This window comes from Calonectris borealis, chromosome 5 (assembly GCF_964195595.1).
Source record: "Calonectris borealis chromosome 5, bCalBor7.hap1.2, whole genome shotgun sequence".
Taxonomy (NCBI): domain Eukaryota; kingdom Metazoa; phylum Chordata; class Aves; order Procellariiformes; family Procellariidae; genus Calonectris; species Calonectris borealis.
The window spans coordinates 43,030,491-43,046,827 of NC_134316.1; the positions used below are offsets into that span (position 1 = coordinate 43,030,491).

Consider the following 16,337-nt stretch of genomic DNA (forward strand, 5'->3'; position numbering starts at 1 on the left):
TCAAGCCTTCTGTGTAAAACAGAATACATGTATTTTTATCTTACTCAAGAGTAAGCTTCTCTCTTCCCTCATAAACCTCCATTCTGACCATGGAAGCAGTACCAAAAAATTCTTTGCTCGTGACAACTTCAATAAAAAAAAATAAATCTTTCATTAAGACACACACAATTACCGAATTGCAAGATCTATGGGAGGTCAAGAAAAAGGCCACATGGTGGAAATATGTACATTGATCTCTTTTTTTTTTTTACCTTCATTTCTAGAAGCACCATGAAGCTTCCCTCGCCAACCTTTGATTTTTGTGAAATCATTTGTCTTTCCTGTCCTGGAAACAAAAGGAAATCCGGTATCTGGAAAAGAAGAAAGCTAGCCTCAGCTTATGAACCAAGCTTGATTGTATCAATGTCCTAGCAAACTCTGCTTACTCCTTTTCAAGGACAGACGAACAGCAGTAAATCAAAAGGCTGAATAAAGAGACTTGATTTTTACTTTAATTAACAGAATACTTAACAAAGCCAACTTTCCCGTAGAGTTCTGCTGTATGGTCATGCATCTGCTATCCTATACAAAAGATGTCTTCTCCTGTATTTTCAATTTTAGTCTCCTTAGCAATGGTGCAAGCAGTTGATTCCAAAACTCAGAATGGGGGAATCAGCAAGTTAGTAGGCTAAAATGGAACAGGCAGGTTTTGAGCTGATACTATAACCTCACTCAGTGAGGAAAGTAATTTAAGTCTCTCCCCTCAATTGAGCCAATGACTTTTGTAAGACCTGTAGAAACTTTATTTAACATTTGCTGTTCTGTCAAATTCAGCTGAGTATCAATTAGGGGTATAGACAGGGAATGATCACAAAAGGCAAACAGTGACATCTCTGACAAGTTATCCATCAGCTCTGGGAGCTAAGTTGGAATGTAAAAATACTAAAAGGGATATGTGTGGCTGGTTTACGTATTGCTAGGCTAGAAATAATCGCATGTGACTCTAAGCTGACTGAGGTCTTCTGAATTGAATCTGCCTCTTTTGCAGTGTAAACAAAGCTGAAATACAATGTCTGCCTCTTTACCAGCTCCCAAAGGGAGCAGATTAAGAAAGACACAGTAATCAGAATATTAAAGCAGGAGAAAGAGGTAAGTAGGAGAAAGATAAGCACAAAGGATACTTTGTCCAACCAGTTTACTATTAAAAACAGTATCTACCAACAGTATTAAAACCACAGTCACATTATAATGAGAAATGCACTTGTTCGAATACCAAATAAGTTTAAAAAAGCACAGTTGGTCAGCATTTTTGTAATAAATAATTATCATGAAGTTATAGGTTAGCACCCAAGTGGCACCTCAAGCTCTTCTTCTGGAAAGTTTTGATACTCAGCTCTGTGAAAGACAACTTTTTGTTTCACATGTGAGCAACATCAGAGAAATGTAGATTGCTTCGGCTTTTTTATGAGCCATTTGAGAGTAGTTAATGTGTAGATTTACATTTAGAAAATCCAGCTCCAATAGACAAAACATGCCCGTATAAAAAAGTTAGACAGATACTATTATTGGATCACAACCACCACAAAAATGAAGGCTAAAGACAATCTGGCCAGAATTACTCAGGACTCCTTGGCCAGTAACCACATAATGATTGAAGGAAGTTCTCACATTTTGTCATTTTAATACTGCTTTAACCTCTTTAAGATATCAAGTTCAACAAAATGGCCATTCCCTCCTTCTGATCATTGATAATAAAAAGGTAATACTTGAGATTTCAGCAAATTCATATTCTACCCACCTGGAGAATTGGGATTGGTTCCTGGATAGCTCCACAAAGAGTAATTTGAGTAGGAAAGAGGAAGCTGCACACCCAAGTATTTCAAGTCAATGCTCATCGTTGGGTCCACAGAATTCAACTTCAGTCCCACTACAAGAGGCAAGTATCAGTAAACGTCTCAAATGCAGCAAAATGTTAGGAAACAGAAAGTCAAGATATTCACTAAAAAATAAACCATTAAGTTATATACAGGCTTTTCTATCATTTACCCACCATTTTAAGAGACCTGAAAAAGAGCATTAGCGACTATAACTGTTACTTATACCGTATTTGCGGCAGTTATGAATTAAAGAGTATTTTAGGGAATGTGAAATCAAGAAAAAAAATGGAATTACTTTTCATAGTTTTCTTCATTACTACTGAAGTTTCCACAGAAACTTATAAACCAAAGTGCCAGTATTGTAGTAATTCTCACAATAAAATTTTTTGTTTGTTCATTTTTTGAAGAAGTTAGCACCATTTACGTCCTTGAAGGCTGGAGTTACTGCCTGAACCATCCCAGCTGACTACTTGACATTTCATATCACTACATAAATTATCAATCCTGCGAATGGTACTTACACATCCCCTTCTCTACTGAAACACATTCTTGTGCAAGAACATATACCACACACACTTCAGTTTCAACCAGCAGTAAGAGACAAGAGCAAACCACATTTTAGCTCTGAAGAAGTGTGTGCCCGCGCTTGGAAATTATGCTATAAACAAAGTTATATTCAGACAGCACGCTCAGGACTAGTTCATCAAATGATCCAGATCTCAGCAGGTTATTTTCTTCCAGGCTTGGCAGTTTGCAGTAAAACACTTTTTTTTTTTTTGAGGTGGGGGAAAACTGGCTATAAAAAACCTAACAATCCATGTTGTTGATGCCACCACAAATGCTTAACTGCCTATAACATCTTCCTTCATCAACTCCCCCAAAATACTCAAATTGAAAGACCTGACTTGGTCACAAAAGGTATCTTTATCCATGGCAAAACAAATATAGATACAGAAATGCTGAGAAAAAAGAAGATAGTAAATTTGACGTAGGATCTTTTTCAGAAAATATTGTTACACTGAATTCAAGAAATGACTGTTGTCAATCAAATTCAGCTCGCAGTCTGGAGTTGAGAACGTCTATTTTGGTTTTTAGCTATAGAAACCTACAAATGCTGCTCCTGTTGCCAACAAGTCTGAAATTCATGTATTAAATATGTGAGTTTTGAAATTGCAAGTGTATAACTTGACAAGGCTCAGAACACACAAAGTAGTATTTGCACATACTGTAGAAACTCTGTGTTGGTCGTACACATTTATGTTCATGAGTGGCAACACAGTGACCTGATTACTGGCAGCCCAAAAACAATTGACTTGGAACAAATCTCAGACATGGCTGTTTAAACAGATACCGTTATCAAAGAGAGTGAAATGTAATTTTAAAATCTGCATAGGGAAAATGAGCAGCAAGCAAGTCAATCCAGCATTTTGTATAAAAACATGTCAACTGTCAAATGTCAAGATGCCATCCATTTCAAACTCAATTTAAAATAAAATAGAAAGAGTGCACAGTTTATTTTTCTTGACACACCATTTGAATTATTCTGTCACCTTCAAAAACAAGCCTAGCTTTGTTTAACACTCAAACAAAAATACAAACATCACCCATACACAAAATCGATTATTTCAGTTTAGGATCATGAAGTAAAAAAAACACCCAGACAAGAAACAGAGGATGACTCCAACAAGTGCAACATGGAATGAACGCAGGCAGTCTAAAGAGAACAAATGGTAACAGCAAGTATATGTCAGTACAGACATCACCATACCTGACACGTGAACTATCATTTTTATTAATTTCTATCATCCCCAGTACTGCTAAATTTCAGTTGCTGTAATTCAATAGTAGCAAATGAAGAGCCATCTCTTTCAGAACTTTCTCCTCTCCACCAGAGGCAGCTGCTAAATCTGAAATACGATGCTTGACAACAGTGCCCTTGATTTTCAGGAATATAATAAGGGATTCAAATTAGCTCAGATAGAAGAGGCATCCCATAGCATTCCAGTACTCCAGCAGGAGCTTTCCTTCTAACATGCTTAAATTGAATTCCCTTCTTTCTGAAGCATCTTCTTCCTGCAGTCCTGGTGTCTCTAAGATCTAGATAGCCTCCATCACGATTTTCTTAATTTCACAAATCAACAGCAATTGTGGGATTCAGGTACAGCTCCAACACATCATCAGTGAACCTCAAAAAGAAACAAGCTTCTCAACTACATTGTCCAAAACCAAAAGCAGAGTTAACATCAAAATTGCTATGTCCATTTCCCATACTGCAGTGAGGACAAGAAAGCCAGTAAGCTGCTACAAAATGGCTGAAAGCACATATAGAAACGTGCACTTTGCATCTTCCAGACAGAAGGGAACCATGTCTCTTTGCCTGTTCTGTAGTAGATGACAAGGAGGTATTAGTCATGTTCCGTGGCCAAGAAATTCTGGAAAACAAGTATCAGAATCAAGACGGCTAATGAGGCTGCACCAAGCTCCAGGATGCTACTTGGAATCAGTATGTCTGAGAGAAGATACAGCCCTTAAGTTTGGCCTAGAGGCACTCCTCAGCCACCTTCTTATGTCTTATTGATGATATCGTGGAGAAAGAAAAAAGAAAAAACCCCAACAATCTCTCTCTCCATTAACATTAGTGTGTTCCTTCACCGATCTCAAGTCTGCAATGGAAGGCAATAGATCTGTAACTTTTTGGAAGGTGAAGGAATAAAGATTGATTCCAGTTCACATGCAGCAGCTGAAGTCTAACAACAGAAGCGTATGTATTGTAATTCACTTCACAGCCTGATCAAATTACATCTGTATCTGTCTGCAGCAATGCTCGTGCTACAAATAGTCTTCACATAGCTTCTTTTCCCTCTAAAAATTAGACAGATGAGGGTCATTCTCTTCATTGCTGAATTATAATTTCACCATTTAACAGGCTCAGCAGATTACCATCCAATGCTGGAAATGATGGTCACAAGCGTTCAAGAAAGTCAAAATTCTTCAGATCTTTTTTTTTTTAGCTGATGCTTGACTTTTCTTGTCCATTTTGTAATATCTGTGAAACTGCTCAACACCTGTCAGAAGGTACCACACACTTCACCACCACTCATTTAGAAGCTGGAGGAAAAGCACGTGCGTTTTACACATTCCCAGTTTCAGGATCATCTCATGAGTAAAATACCCCTCGCTAGTGTTGTGGTTGCCAACATACTACATGGTTGCCAACATACCATAATTTTATTATACTTTTCTTAAGTAAAGATAACATCTAGAAGGCCCACAATATAATCCTAGAAAGCTTTAACATTGCTGTAACATTTGCTTAGCACTGTATCTAGCATTGCCAGCAGCTGACCACAACAGGGATTTTACCACCATTCTTGAAATGTGACAACACACACAGACCTGTGAGGGCAGACTGGCCAGTGAGGTCATTAGGAAATACGGCCACCTATTTCTGGAAACATGGGAAGGGAAAACTGCATTTAGACATCCATGACGCAACCGTCAACGCTGATGCTATACCACTGAGGTACCACCTGGCTGGGGATAGGGTATCTTGTTTCATTCCCACCACATCCAGGACAGAGCTTTAAAAGCTCTCTACTACCCTTCTTATGACCACCTTGCAATGATGGAAGACAGGAATGTCAGCTCAACACCAAGACACAACGGCATCCCTTTAAATGGTTGCAAAAAATGCCAGGCTAGTTCTCATCATACCCCATGCATAAACCATTCAAGATATTCCAGGGTTCTTGGCAGCAGAAGAAGGTCCTCTGTGAGGACCCAAAATAACCAGTATCAGAGTCAAGATCAGTATTTGGAGTCTCAATCCCTACAGCATTACATTTATGTGTTTGAAAAATTCAGGGCCAGAACCTCAAGAGCATGAGGTACGACGCTTCCATTCAGATCAATTTCTTCGTCATCTGCTCTGATACCTACGTTAATGTCATGGGTCTCAGGACTACTATTGCTGAAGACTCTCAACATCATCAGCAGAGAGAACATTAAGTTCTGCTGCGTGGATCCTTGACTTTCTTCCATCTGATCTCAGGATAGTATTGCATATAAATGAAAGATCACAAGGTAGAAGTACCTTGCTTGGCCCTCTTACGTGGCTAGTGAACCCGGATCTACAGTGACTCAGAGAAATACAGACTCAAACATAGCAAATGTAGTCTTGTAAAGTGTTTCTGGATCTCTAGCTCCTCTGCTACCAGGAAATGGCTATCTTCTACGGAGGAGTAAAATCAGCTCCATCTGCTCTCTACAAGGATTAGCTCATTACAAAACAGGCACGGCCTGAAGGCTCAGCATCTTCTGCAAGAGGCACACAATGACACGCAGCCTCTTTCTCTGCTGTTGGAGATTCAGGATTCATCTTTTGCCTCCTCCACCTCTTCTAGCTTGCAACACGGATGTGTGAAAACAAAAACATCTTCATTGGCTGGCTGAAACTACTTTTAAAGCCTCCAAGAAAAAAACCGGGTCTGACGCCACAGATTCTCTCTCATTGCCACAAGTTTCACACATACTTTCATACTCTCACATCGGTACATACGCACTGTACGCTTTCCTGCGTTTGAAAAAAAATAACCAAAATCAGATCCCAGCTGTTTTGGGCATACACAGTATTACATCTAGTAGGAAATTATCAACTCAGTATGATTAAGTACAATATACAAGCAGGTGCAACAATATGTATACTGCCCACTTACCTTCCTGAAGGCTAGGATGTATTACTTGCTTATGCCTCAAGGTCTTCAGTTCTTCCATCAATTCCTTTTCCAGTACTTGTATTCTTGCTTGACAATCTACTCAAAAAATAAAAAAGAGAGAACACATAAAAAACATTTACCATGCAAAAAATTGACTTAAATTATTAATTTTCCAATTACAAATTCCCTTATTGCAGGGAATAGCCACTTAAAAATGTACCTGGATCATTTGTAGTCAACAAGGGAGCCTGAAGATTCTGCGACTCTTCTCCTCCAGTTCTATCAACAGTGTGAATGTCAAGAGCTTCCTACATACATAAAGAGCCTTGAGTAAGTATGATACCTTAAAACACTGACTTAGATGCAAATTAGGGCACATCAAAATATTACCGAAATATTCAAAACATGAGGTTGTTTAATAAACAAGTATGCATTCTTTTATACAGAACTCTAGATCCCACTATTTCTCCCCATATTGCTAAGAAGTAAGAAAATGTTACGATTAACCTAGGGACAAGGTAACAACAGATTTGGAAAGCGCCCATAAATCTCTAAAGAAAATATACCTTCAGCTTGTAAGTACAAAGGGCTTAAAAAAGAGACATTAGAAAAGGTTTTCAATTTTACTCAAAACAGTTAGGTTTTACCTTTGATGCAAAGGACACAAAGAGGACTCCATCAACATCTTCAAGGTCTGGCTTAACATCTGGAAGGATACTCCCAGGCCCCAGAGAGGTGTTCTTGCTCGTTATCACAGTTTTCCCTATGCCTTTAGGTGGTCGGCCAGCTTTGGAAATTTTCAGTTTCCGTGGCCTTCCTCTTTTGGTTGTAACTGATGATAGGGTGTTTTGACTGCTACCAGAGCCTTTCAGGGACATAGGATTCTTCAGTATGCCAGGCCTTTTTCTTCCACAAATCTCTTTAGCTGAAAAGTGACAACTTATTGACCCCCTGAGATTAAAATTAGGTGATTTAGACAGAGCCCACTGGCCCTCTCTGATTGAAGAGTATTTCTGTGACATTTTACTCCCAGGAGATTGTTTTTTCATAACTAACTCCTCAGTTACAGTGGCTGTGCCTGAGCAAGAGCCTTTGTGATTTTCAAAACACACAGGCAAGGAATCCAGTATTGCATTCAAAGGAGATTTATCCTTCTTGCAAGAGGAGAGCATGGTCTGCGGCAGCTCAGATATCTTCACTGTGCTCTTTGTGACTGCACAAGGTTCCAAATAGACCACCGGCATCTTGCCGCTATCCAGTTTTAACATTTTTGCTTTGGCAACACCTGAAGGACTGGTTAGGACACGCTTCCTAGACCTGAATTCTCCATCAATTCCATCTGTTTCACTGCGTCTCATCAGGTGTTTTTGTAGGACAGGATCATCATCATCAGTGTTGGAATACTCATCAGTTTCTTCATCTGTGTCTTCCTGTTTCACACTTATTCCTTGTGTGCAAATACTTGACTCATAGTCATAGTCATCTACTGGTTCCTCTTTAATGACTACATTAAAGTGTCCACTTGGGTCCAATGGGGATGCCACACGGGAACTGCTTTCATAACTGCTAGCAATGGGACTGGGATGGGAGGGAGGGGACAAAAACAAAACACAAGATCTTTATCAAATCTCTTCCTTTACTGAAATTCCATCATCTCCCATAATCCTTGGTTATATATTATAAAAAAACTTCCAAAATGCTCGAGACATGAGTCTGATAAATAAGCTGTCATTTACAAGCTTACATTTTTGGAAGTAAGCACTTTAAAAAAAAAAAAAAAAAAAAAACACCACCCTGCCATCATTAAAAACAATCCAACTTCTTATCTGAAGGCAGCAGCACAATTTCCTTCCCTAGTAATATCAGGGTGACATTTGCACTTTTTCCTATTTGAGACTCAGCATGAGCTCAGGCTAAGCTATCATGTTTTAAATGCTCAGAAGTGGCCTTAGTTTGCTGTGTATCTCATTAAGGCACCTTACTAAAGCCATTGTGCTTGCAAATAAGAAGCCAAGTGAGTGCCTAATGCACTTCAATTTACATGTTTTAACTGAAATTTTAGTTAATTCATCCTGAAGCCACCAACAGACAATTCCTAAATTCAACCGTTGTTCTAACACTTACAGAATGTTAATATCCTATTGAATTATGCTCCATCTTCTGCTAAGTCTGAGTATTAACCTAACCAGAATTTGACATATCATGCATTAGATACTGAAGACTAATGGTGCAGCCAGTTACACTCCGATGATGGGCTTCTCTGAGGGACAGACACATCCGTCAAAAAATTGCAGTCGCAGTTTTGTTAAGCACATCAGAAGCTGGCTCCTCATCATAAGAGGAAACGCCTAAGATGTGAAACCAGAAGCACGTATCTACAATGAACCTCAGAAAACAATAGTCAGAACTTATTTACTAAACATATCGGATAGTATTCCAATATTCCCTTTATATAGATTTTATAAGACACTATATATAATTTTAATTATGTTAAATTATTATTCAAATTCTGTATAACCTTATGTTATTAAGAATAACAATATTTGTTAATGTTAGTTTACGCTAACAATTTCAAATATAACTTAATTTTAATAACAATATATTACATATAAAGGGAATATTACTTTATATATTGTGCATCTATGTGTGTGCATGTGTATTTTATTATCATTATTATTATCCTCACACCCCCCTTTAAAGAATGAGTACGCTCAGTTGAACCCCCAGCTGGGACTGAGGCAGGGGAAGATGTGGAGGAAGAGGCTGCTTCTGCCTCATGTAGACTGAGGCAATCCTTAAGGCAGAAAAGCTGGGACACACAAGAGTCACAACATGGAGCTGGGAGTCTCCGCTTCATGAAGAAAGACTGCACAGTTAAAACAGGGAGCAGATTTATACATTTACATATAAAATTCCTAAGAACAAGACAGAACCCATCTAGAAAACCTGCTGCAATTCAGAAGGACACTAAGTAACCAGAATTAAGCTTGAAGCAAAAACCTGCCTTGTAAGGGAACAGCAGGCAGCAGGAGAGTGGCATACCAGTCCTGTTCTGTCTACTAGCTTCTCTGGCCAATGAGTTTCCTATTAGAAAGTTTCTAGCTTTCATTTAATTAAGAATGTCAAATGTAAGATGGAAAAGCCTTTCTTCTTCAGTGAGCTTACTGTGAAAGAAATTCTAAGACAATCCACTGATAGGTTACGGGCAACTCAAAATCCTGTCATATTACAACTAGAGGTTGATTTGGTACAGCAGATGCACAATTAAAGTGAATGCTATTAAGAAGATCTGAGTCATCTGCTCCTCTATCTTAAAATTCTCTAAAATAAAGAGACCAAAAACCCTAACAAATTTGCTGGCCAGGAATAAATTTCTCATCCGAATTGTACTGTTTCCATTTGGAAGCCCAGTAAAGCCTGGACTTCTCTAGCCATTTTCCTTTAACTATTGCAAGATGTATACTCAAGCTAAGGATTACCTTTCTATTAGGGGTCTGGACAGTATCCAAAACAAAGAAGCTGTGCTGTAAAAATGAAATTTCCAGACACAAATGTTATTTTACTCTGCATATTGCAATCATAAGCCAGATGGTGACAAGAGTGAGGTATCACCCATCTACATGTATGTATGGGAAGATCAAGTATTTACACAAAACGCTGAGCAGCATTCTTCTAGATTTTTAAATTCAGATGCAATTATCAACTTTTCAAACAATAAAAAAGTTGTTTTTTATCACTGAAATAATTTCATTTCGCCCTTAGTTTACGAAGTTATGTGCAACATAAGCCGTCACAAAAACTTCTCTTCTATATTCTATGGGAAGATGAATCATGCAAGTCTGTCCTCTCAAAATCCTCAGCTTAATCCGAGATCAGGTAAAAATGGTGAAATAATGTCTTAACTATCTCTTTCTCTGCCTGATATGGAACAATGCTCATATTTAAGCAAACTTCTTTATAGCCCAAGTAACGTATTTGGTACCCCCACAATAAAACAGTAAAAGCAGAGGAATCATTTTCTTGCATTTTGCCAAACTGAAAACTATTTAGCTGCTCATTTATTGAAAGCACTGAGATATACAGATTTTTTTTAGGTAGATCATTTTAAAATACACCATGGGAAAAAAAATTATTTCTTTTGGAATTAATCTTGCAATCTGTGGCTAAGGTTTGAAGGATGATCACTTGCCTTCTTCTTCCAAAAAATACCACAGTATTTGTATTTTTGAAGCAGGAAATTCAAAAGACCTTGGAAGGGAGAAAGGGTACATTAGTCTGTAAGACTTAAAAACCAGTAAAGCTTGCTTTTTGTTCCCTCCATGCCCCCAACATCTGAGTGGTTCCAGGCATAAGTGTTCCTATAGAAGTGTCCACAACTCAAATTAAACACTTATTTTCTTTACAATACACCTGATGAAACTAAACATGCTACCAGGCCACAGAAAAAAAGATCATGCCACCTTGTATAAAGAAAACAGTCCTTTATTGCCAAAGAGCGCTAATAAGTCAAGATTAGAATTATTCTCAGGTATATGCAACCTCTTACATAGTTCTATTCTCAACAATGTCAGAACACTTGAGCATTGGTGGGAAATACCACGCAGTACAGCACTAGGAACTCCGCTTCCTTAGGAGAGCATTATCTGAGAGGCAGCAGCTCCCAACTCCTGACTCTCACCCAAATCTAAACTCAGCAGGAATCACCACCCTGCATAAAAGCAAGACAGCGCCTATCAACTACTAGTAATAGCTTGCCTGTAACAAACAAAAATTGCCCAGTCTTCATTAATGTATAAATATTAATGTGCCTAGTTTGATAAAGAACAACGCCACTCACTCAACACTGTCCTTGAAAGGCTGACATATTTATGAACAGATCTCAACTGCACGGCATGAAAACATTGTCAACAGATCTGAAGGAAAAAGGAGAACTAACGTTCTGAAAAACTCCAGCACATAAAAAGTCGGTCCTGCCATTTCTTGGATGAGATCGATTTTCCTCTTTCCAAGTACAGAATCTGACTTTTTCACATAGATTACAAAAACATAAAACGAAAAGCTGGACAATGTTTGAGGGTAGTTCTAGGACTGTGGTAACATTTATTCACCAAATGATAGATGCTTCCTAGCCTGGAATAGAGAAAAACCCTTTACAATCTTTGTGCAGCTTTTAGGACATTTCAGAAGTAAATTGTCTTGGAGGTAAAACCAGGGAAGGCATCTAACATGCTTTGGACCAAAAGAAATTAAGTCTGCCAATTTGCACCATCTGTTCTTAAGGAAGGTCCCTGAGTCCTTAAAACGATGTGGTTTATTCCTTGGGAAAGAAGGGAACAAAGAAACCCCAAACTGTCCAATTCAAACAGTTCTCCAAATAATTTGCTTCAATGACCCCTTCAGGGAAACAAAATGATCAAAATTTTAACTTTTTCAACTGCAGCTGACCCCAAAGAGAAAAAAAAATATCACTTTGAAGACAAAATAAACCTTTCAGTAATTATTTTCAGAGTGTTACTGTTTTACTTCCAATATGCAAAGTTATCTAAACACTTCTCCATGCTGTATTCTTAGGAACTAAAGAAAGCCCATCCTCTCTGAAATCAGTGTACTTCCAGTCTTCAAGATGTGCTTCTCTAGAATTTACAACAACATTTTTTGAGAATATAAGAAGTCTAGATAACATTTTTCTTCCTAATACACTGACACTGGAAAATACTGCAAAAGAAAGGTTAGGACACTCTAGATCCCAAAGCAATTCTAGTACTCTTAAGAATTATTACAACTAAGCTCAATGAAGTCTCAAAGAATGGAGAACTTTGTAATTTGAAGTTTTTCAGTTACTCAAAAGGCATGGAGATGCTTTCTGCAAAGGGGAAAAAAAAAAAGTCGAGCAAACCTCTGTCCTCTCTAAAACACACTGAAGTAGGATAGTAATACAGCCTTTGAAACAAACTGTATAATTATGTCAAATACAACTTTTTTTCTTCTAAGAACTGACCTCTCATTACACCATTAACAGCATCCTGATATCCTGCAGTTAAATCATTTATTGGTGTACTGATCTACGTAAGGCTGCTTTTGTCACTAAATCTTTGGCAGATTAAGTCTGGTATTCACAGACAGACATGAAGAAACATAGCAGCAGGAGAGAACTTTTTTTTTTTTTAAAATCACTTCTTCAGGTTCGAAGTATTTCTAGCATCTCTTGACACACATTAACTATTCACTAAATCCGTTCTATTCTATTGCTTACATTTTGGAAACTAAGTGAAAGTGCAGTAAAATAATAGGTTTCGCCAGGCTTGCTTTACCAACACGAAGACTTACTGGTTAGCAGGTTCCGAACTATGGGTAGGCTCTCAGCATACGCTAGGTTGCTTCACTACCATTTTTGTGATATGAATAGAATGGTTCAAAAAGTCAATACTGGATAAGTACGTAGACATAAAATTACCACAGAGTAAATTAACGCCTGAACAGCGTAACAGTTATTCTGAAGTACTTTCCTAGGTGCAGATACTCTTACCTCACAGCAAACACGAGGCAACTGATTGCCAACAGGCAAGGCTACCTCATACTACCTTGTGGAATAAAAGAATTCACACAAGCAGTTATTGACAAAACAGTGGTGTGCTACCAGTTACAACTGCCTTGTAGCAATCCCTACGCACACCCAACCTAAATACCCATACACATCCTCACCCATCCGCTAATGAAAACTGAAGATATAGAGATAGCATGTCGCTGTGGTAAGCAACCCTAAAAACAAAGGCAATGTTTTGATGACTGCAATGACTGTTTAAAACTCTGAAAAGTTAAATTTAGTCTTCTAAAATGCTAAGAGCGTTAAGAGAAATCCCTCAACGCTTCTTTACAAAGGGAGTTAAAGCAACATAATAAAAAATACTGAACTTTTACACTCCTCAGACACATTAGGAAGTCCAGACTGATACACGACTATCAGTTTAAGCAAAGAAAAGCTTTTAATAATACTAAGTGTTCTGCCATTTCAGGTCAGGCAAACTTTAGCTGTAGATCTGCATACTGAGTATCCTATTATTTAATGTTTTACCAAATACCCTACTCAACCAGTATTTGTGCTAAAAATAGAATGTTAACCCACCTTTCAGAGACTTCTTGTTTTAGCTTTGGCATATCACCCGAAGACAGGTCAGTGTCCAGGAAACGCAGGAAGTCCCTTTCTGCATTGAAGGACTCTTTTTCCAGATCAATGTCTGATGGGTGTTGACCCATGAATGAAGAATCTAAACTTCTCTGATGCAAATCTAACGCATCAACTTCAGCAGGGCGACCACGAATGCTAGCAGCGCTAAAAACATCACCTCCTTCCAATTCTAAGTTACTGTTTTGTTTCACATCACGCTGAGGTCGACTATTCAACCCATCATCTCTGAATCCTTTAGCAAAAGGATTGTAATCTATTTTCAGCTGGGTAATCTGGATGTTCTGGTAGGCTGTAACTGCGAAGAACTCTGTCTGCGGAAAGGTAAATGTATGGACATCAGGGCCATTGAGCTGAATGACTTCTGTGGCTTTGTCTGCAGGCACCAAGTGAAGTCGCGGCAGATAGCGGTGCATAGAATGCAAGATTATATGACCCTCCTGGTCCAGGGTATTGTTGGTAAGTTTGAGTTTGTAGAAGGATACCGGCTGGTGCATCCAGTACTGGCCAGTGGAAGGGGATTCCGGATGAATGAACACTCGCCCGAGAACATGCGGTTCTGCCTTCCCGCTGGGCTCCCACCAACGGCCATTCCATTTGTATCGGTGATTGTCCACAGGGGATATGTCCATGACTAGGATGTACTTCTGACTGGCATCCAGACCTGTAATCCAGTATCGGCAGTACGGGAACATGCGCCTCCCCTGCTTCGTCAGAATCATCTCTGTGTTGCGATGGTAGAATTCGTTCCACATACTGTTGTTATCTAGGGTGACGGTAATGCCCCCTGAGACACAGTCAGCTGGGAGGCAGGTCTTGACTTTGGATTTTATTGGAATTGATACACTGCTGGCGAGAGCACAAGCATCACGGTTTGCTACTAGGATTCCTTGGTCAGCTTTACCGTTTCCCTGCTGTTGTTTCAAGATGACAAAAAAAGCAGGCGCTGCACCAGACACAGTCCCACCATCCCGGCCACCCAAGACAATCTGCTGTTTCTCCATGATGAGCACTCTCACAAGCTCTCAAATCAAATACAAATTCTACACCGTTCTGATAATCTTCTATGTGTGTTCACCATTCTGGAAAAAAAGGAAAACCCAGTTAAAATTATCCAAACATAGCCTAAGAAAGTAATTAAGTCTCATGAGAAATCCTTTTTGTAACAGTTTTCCACATTAAAAACTTAAAAGATAATCAGTACTACAAAATAGAGCACAATTAGGATATATCAAATCAAGGGTGTCTGTGTGTATATAATTTAGGCCTTACAGACATGGGGGCTATGACACCTTTAAACTGCATTTTCATATAACGCTTTGCCACAACAATGCTTTGCTTGATATTTCAAAGTGCTCTTTGTTCTGATATTGCCTCAGCTCTTCAGATCATTTGCTTAACAAACAGCATTTGGCAAAACGTGCAGAAGTTTTCAGACGAGCAAATGACACATCTTTGACACAAAGGCAGAAGTCATTTGCTCATGCCAGAAAGAAGGAGTTCCCAAAGGTCCCAACCTTCTCAAAAATGAAAAGGGGGAAAGAAAGGAAAAAGAAAAAAAATGTTAAAAACATTTTCCCCAAATTTCTTTATGGAAAAAGACTAAGTTTGTGTGGTTGGGATTTCTTTGCTGCCCCTCACCCCAACCCCAAGAATTTCTAAACGTCTGTCCAAGGCAGAGACAAAGAATAGAAGGGAAAAAAATAGTTCAAATGGATAAGCTTTGGGGGAAAATAGACAAACTAACCCCCCAAAAGGCCATGCACCTAAGATTAAATGGATGAATGTGAAGCAGAAGGCAACCTTAGCTACCTCTATCTTCTAAATTATGGAAATAATTTAAATCGAGTAAGAAAATATTTGTGGTGTTACGATTAGCCTAATCACTGTTTAGGGAACTAAAAAAAGTGACCTTTATCTGCATATACACAATTCCACTTTTGTGTGTCTACCTCACAGATTAAGTATTATGTCAACACTCTAACAAGAGATCACAGACAACTTCATTTTTCAAACAGCCTGTACATTTCTCAATGCAAGAATTTAAAGTAATTGCTTCTGGTAACTCACAAGAATGTCATTCCCACATTCAGATGTTTGTATTTTGATCCTTATTACATACGGAATACAACACTGACAAAAAATGATTGATTCTTACATCACATGTCCAGTTGGTGGGAACCAGAGACAAGAATGAATCACCATCACTAGGAGTTAGCTGCTTGAAAACAATCATATTTCTTTCCAGAGAATTAACTCAAATTCACAAGTTTTAAGTCAACTGGGTATTCAATAAGACACACTTATTTTGTTAGGACTGGGGTACTTTAGGAGGAAACGCTCCTCTGTGTAAACCAGCTCCACACGCATGTGGGAAATGACCTCAAAGCTCAGGAGGCAGGCAATTTATACTCCGTGATAAATGTTCTTGACACGTAGGAAATATGAGAGATCTACTTCCACCCTTTAAACTTTGCACATTAAAACTTCATGTAAAAGTCAAATTGGAGGGAAAAAACCAAAACTGTTCTGCACGCATTTTGAGACCTGTGAAGTTACAAGATCTGGTTTTCAGTTTTACTT

General features: G+C 38.5%; 1 protein-coding gene across 27 annotated transcripts in view; it reads right to left on the minus strand.

Moving 5' to 3' along the window:
* Window positions 1-16,337, minus strand: part of MGA (MAX dimerization protein MGA) — a 66,049-nt gene that overhangs the window by 37,907 nt on the left and 11,805 nt on the right. For 26 of the 27 annotated variants that reach the window (XR_012673943.1, XR_012673940.1, XR_012673942.1 and 23 more), the window contains 6 exons: window positions 13,695-14,836; window positions 7,219-8,149; window positions 6,792-6,879; window positions 6,572-6,667; window positions 1,778-1,906; window positions 252-350 (listed from right to left, as the gene is read on the minus strand). Coding sequence is in view for 20 of the 27 variants with exons in the window: in XM_075152097.1 (XP_075008198.1) it covers window positions 252-350; window positions 1,778-1,906; window positions 6,572-6,667; window positions 6,792-6,879; window positions 7,219-8,149; window positions 13,695-14,758 (2,407 nt within the window). In the remaining 7 variants the exon portion in view is untranslated. Of the gene's footprint in view, window positions 1-251; window positions 351-1,777; window positions 1,907-2,146; window positions 6,430-6,571; window positions 6,668-6,791; window positions 6,880-7,218; window positions 8,150-13,694; window positions 14,837-16,337 lie in introns of those variants that run through there. The other variant, XM_075152118.1, reaches the window with a different exon arrangement.